The sequence below is a fragment of the Camelina sativa genome, chromosome 17 (assembly GCF_000633955.1).
Source record: "Camelina sativa cultivar DH55 chromosome 17, Cs, whole genome shotgun sequence".
Classification (NCBI taxonomy): domain Eukaryota; kingdom Viridiplantae; phylum Streptophyta; class Magnoliopsida; order Brassicales; family Brassicaceae; genus Camelina; species Camelina sativa.
The window spans coordinates 16,994,917-16,998,653 of NC_025701.1; the positions used below are offsets into that span (position 1 = coordinate 16,994,917).

General features: G+C 34.5%; 1 protein-coding gene across 1 annotated transcript; it reads left to right on the forward strand.

Annotated features, from left to right (window-relative positions):
• On the forward strand, window positions 411-2,561 carry LOC104757460 (berberine bridge enzyme-like 4). Its single transcript, XM_010480202.2, has 2 exons — window positions 411-1,177; window positions 1,473-2,561. Exons 1-2 carry the CDS (start codon window positions 442-444, stop codon window positions 2,426-2,428), a joined length of 1,692 nt encoding a protein of 563 aa, XP_010478504.1. The 5' UTR covers window positions 411-441; the 3' UTR covers window positions 2,429-2,561.

The following is a 3,737-nucleotide window of genomic DNA, read 5'->3' on the forward strand; positions in this document are numbered from 1 at the left end:
GATATGGAGGTCAAATCCATACTTTTTATAATAATTGAGTAATATATGTCTAAATCACAATATATGAAGAAAAGTTAAGATTTTTAATAACTTGTGCATTATACTATGATTCAAAACAATTAGAAAATAAATTCAAACAAAGTTTATAGGAACATTATATGGATTATTTTAATTTTATAATTAACGTTAAAATTTATCTATTAATTGTGTTTGGTTATATGGATAGTAGAGAGAAATACTTTGAAAGTTATTTGGATAGATATAAATAATGGCATAGAATGTAATTTTTTCTGAAAAATAAAAAAAAACTATTTTCAATTTGTACTTCAAAAATACTAGTATTGGTATTCTTCAAATTTTAAATATAAATTCTGGAATATATTGCACTACATCAGAGTCTTTAGGACATCTTTTCCTAGTGTAATATTTTGGCGTCATGCCATGATCTTCTCTATAGTTATAAATAACCCAAAATCCTCGACGACATTCAGAAACTCAAATCATTTGTTTTTTCTTTACTTCGACGTTCAATCTCTAAAAATGAAATATTCAAGAACTACGCTAGTTCTTTTACTATTCTTCGTCGTCTTCATATCGGAATCAAGCTCATCATTAGCAAATCCGGAGACGTTCACACAATGCCTAACCTCAAACTCTGACCCTAAACATCCCATCTCTCCCGCCGTGTTCTTCGCCGGAAACGGCTCCTACTCCTCCGTACTTGAAGCCACCATTCGTAACCTTCGGTTCAACACCTCCAACACTCCAAAACCCTTCCTTATCATCGCTGCAACACATGAAACCCACGTGCAAGCCGCGGTTACTTGCGGAAAACGCCACAATCTTCAGATGAAGATCAGAAGTGGAGGCCACGACTACGATGGCTTGTCATACGTTACGTACTCTGGCAAACCGTTCTTCATCCTCGACATGTTTAATCTCCGTTCAGTTGATGTTGATACGGCGAGTAAAACCGCTTGGGTCCAAACCGGTGCCATCCTCGGAGAAGTTTATTACTATATATGGGAGAAGAGCAAAACCCTCGCTTATCCCGCTGGAGTTTGTCTAACAGTTGGTGTCGGTGGCCATGTTAGCGGCGGAGGTTACGGTAACATGATGAGAAAATATGGTCTCGCCGTAGATAACACCATCGATGCAAGAATGGTCGATGTCAATGGTATAATCCAATATCTCTAGCTATTTTATATGCTAACTAAATTTTCTAGTATCAAACTGTCAATACAGATCCTATAATCAACCGAACTTATTAATTAGAATAGTTATTTTTGTCAAACTCCCGTCAACTTAAAATGAATTAGACAACACCTAAACATTAGACATAACTATATTTTGTTTGTTACACTTCCTTTAGTTACCTGAATATTTATATAACAGTTTCATAAATATTTTCTCATTATATATCTCTTGTATATTTCTCATTATATATCTCTTGTATATTTGAAAATTTTCAGGAAAAATATTGGATAGAAAATTAATGGGAGAAGATCTCTTCTGGGCAATAAACGGAGGAGGGGGAGGTAGCTACGGAGTCGTTTTGGCCTACAAAATAAACCTCGTCGAAGTCCCTGAAAACGTCACTGTATTCAGAATCTCCCGGACGTTAGAGCAAAACGCGACGGAGATAGTTCACCGGTGGCAACATGTCGCACCGGAGCTTCCCGACGAGCTCTACATAAGAACAATCATTGACGTAGTAAACGGCACCGTGTCATCTCAAAAGACCGTCAGGGCAACATTCATAGCTATGTTTCTTGGAGACACAACTACGCTTCTGTCGATATTAAACCGGAGATTCCCAGAGTTAGGTTTGGTCCGGTCAGACTGTACCGAAACAAGCTGGATCCAGTCTGCGCTATTCTGGATAAATATCCAAGTGGATTCTTCGGAGAAAGTTCTACTCCAAAGGATTCAACCCGTGAACTACCTCAAGAGGAAATCAGATTACGTACGTGAACCGATTTCAAGAACCGGTTTAGAATCAATTTGGAAGAAAATGATCGAGCTTGAAATTCCCACGATGACTTTCAGTCCATACGGTGGTGCAATGTGGAGGATATCATCGACGGCGACTCCGTTCCCATACAGAGCCGGGAATCTTTGGAAGATTCAGTACGCTGCGAATTGGAGAGAAGATAGGTTAACCGACCGGTACATGGAACTGACGAGGGAGTTGTACCGGTTCATGACTCCTTTTGTTTCCAAGAACCCAAGACAATCGTTTTTTAACTATCGTGATGTTGATTTGGGGATCAATTCACACAATGGGAAAATAAATAGCTACATTGAAGGCAAGCGTTACGGTAAGAAATATTTTGCCGGAAATTTCGAGAGGTTGGTCAAGATTAAGACTAGAGTTGACAGTGGTAATTTCTTTAGGAATGAACAGAGTATTCCTGTGTTACCGTAAGTGTATTATTATTGGTTAATTGGTGTGTTGTTGTATAATGATTATATACTAGGTAGTAATCCGTGCTACAGCACGCACAAAATACTTTTTATATAAAATATTAAATTCAAATATCATATTTCAGTTTGGATTATTGTGCATATAAAATTTAGATGTATCTACTTTAGAACGGAAACATTTCTTCTCGTCCCATCTGTCCAATTCCGTCTTGTTCCATGTACCGTCCCATTCCATCTTTTAAATGATTACTCGTTAGACGATGTTTATTAATTGAGATTGGGTAAGAAAATGAGACAATATACCTGAATTCTCCGTTACTTGTTAAATGATTTTGTTCCGTGCTGTACCGTTGAGACTCTTAATGTCTTCTAAGTACTATTTCGGCATACAACATGTTCCTGTATCTTATCCATTTTTTATATTTGAAAGTTCCAATTAAATTAAATTATCTAAATTTTATGATCTCATCTTATTTTTTGATTAGGAATAGCTTAGATAATTACTTTTATTGTTTGAATTACCCGTTTCCGTTTGTTACACGTTCTTTTCTATAAGATCATATTTTCTTTTATATAAATGACATCATTTACATGTTATTAAAAAAAATGTTTCCTAAAATTTCCAAATAATGATTCTAAAATAGAGATTTTGTTCTATAAATATAGAGATGGTACTTTTACTATTGCATAAAATGATTTCTTTAATAATCATAACTACTTAGGTAGCAATTATTCCTTACGTTTACCATCTCTTTCACCACAAATATCTCGTTGAATACTTATTTGGGGCATTCTCAAAAATACCCCTTTTTTCATACCCCTTTTTAAAAATACCCTTTCATATTGACCATTTTTAAAACTATCCCTCTTTATATACAAAATGACCAAATTACCCTTTTTGAGTGACAGCAAGAATGTATAGTCATCAAAATCGAAAATATTTTCCCGCCAAAAAAGTTTCCCGCCAAAATTTTTTTTTCCCGCCAAAAATCGAAAATTTTTCCCGAAAAAAAATATTTTTTCCCGCCAAAAAAAAAATTTTCCGCCAAAATCGAAAATTTTTCCCGCCAAAAATATTAAAATTTATACCTTTTAAAAACATTGTAAACGCTTTTAAATTTTTTAAAAGCGTTTACAAGGTTTTTAAAAGGTTTTTAAACACATTGTAAACGCTTTTAAAAACCTTGTAAATGCTTTTAAAAAGCTTGTAAATGCTTTAAAAGGTTTTTAAACACCTTGTAAACGCTTTTAAAAACTTTTTAAAAGCATTTAAAAGGTGTTTAAAAACCTTTTAAAAATCTTATAAAAAC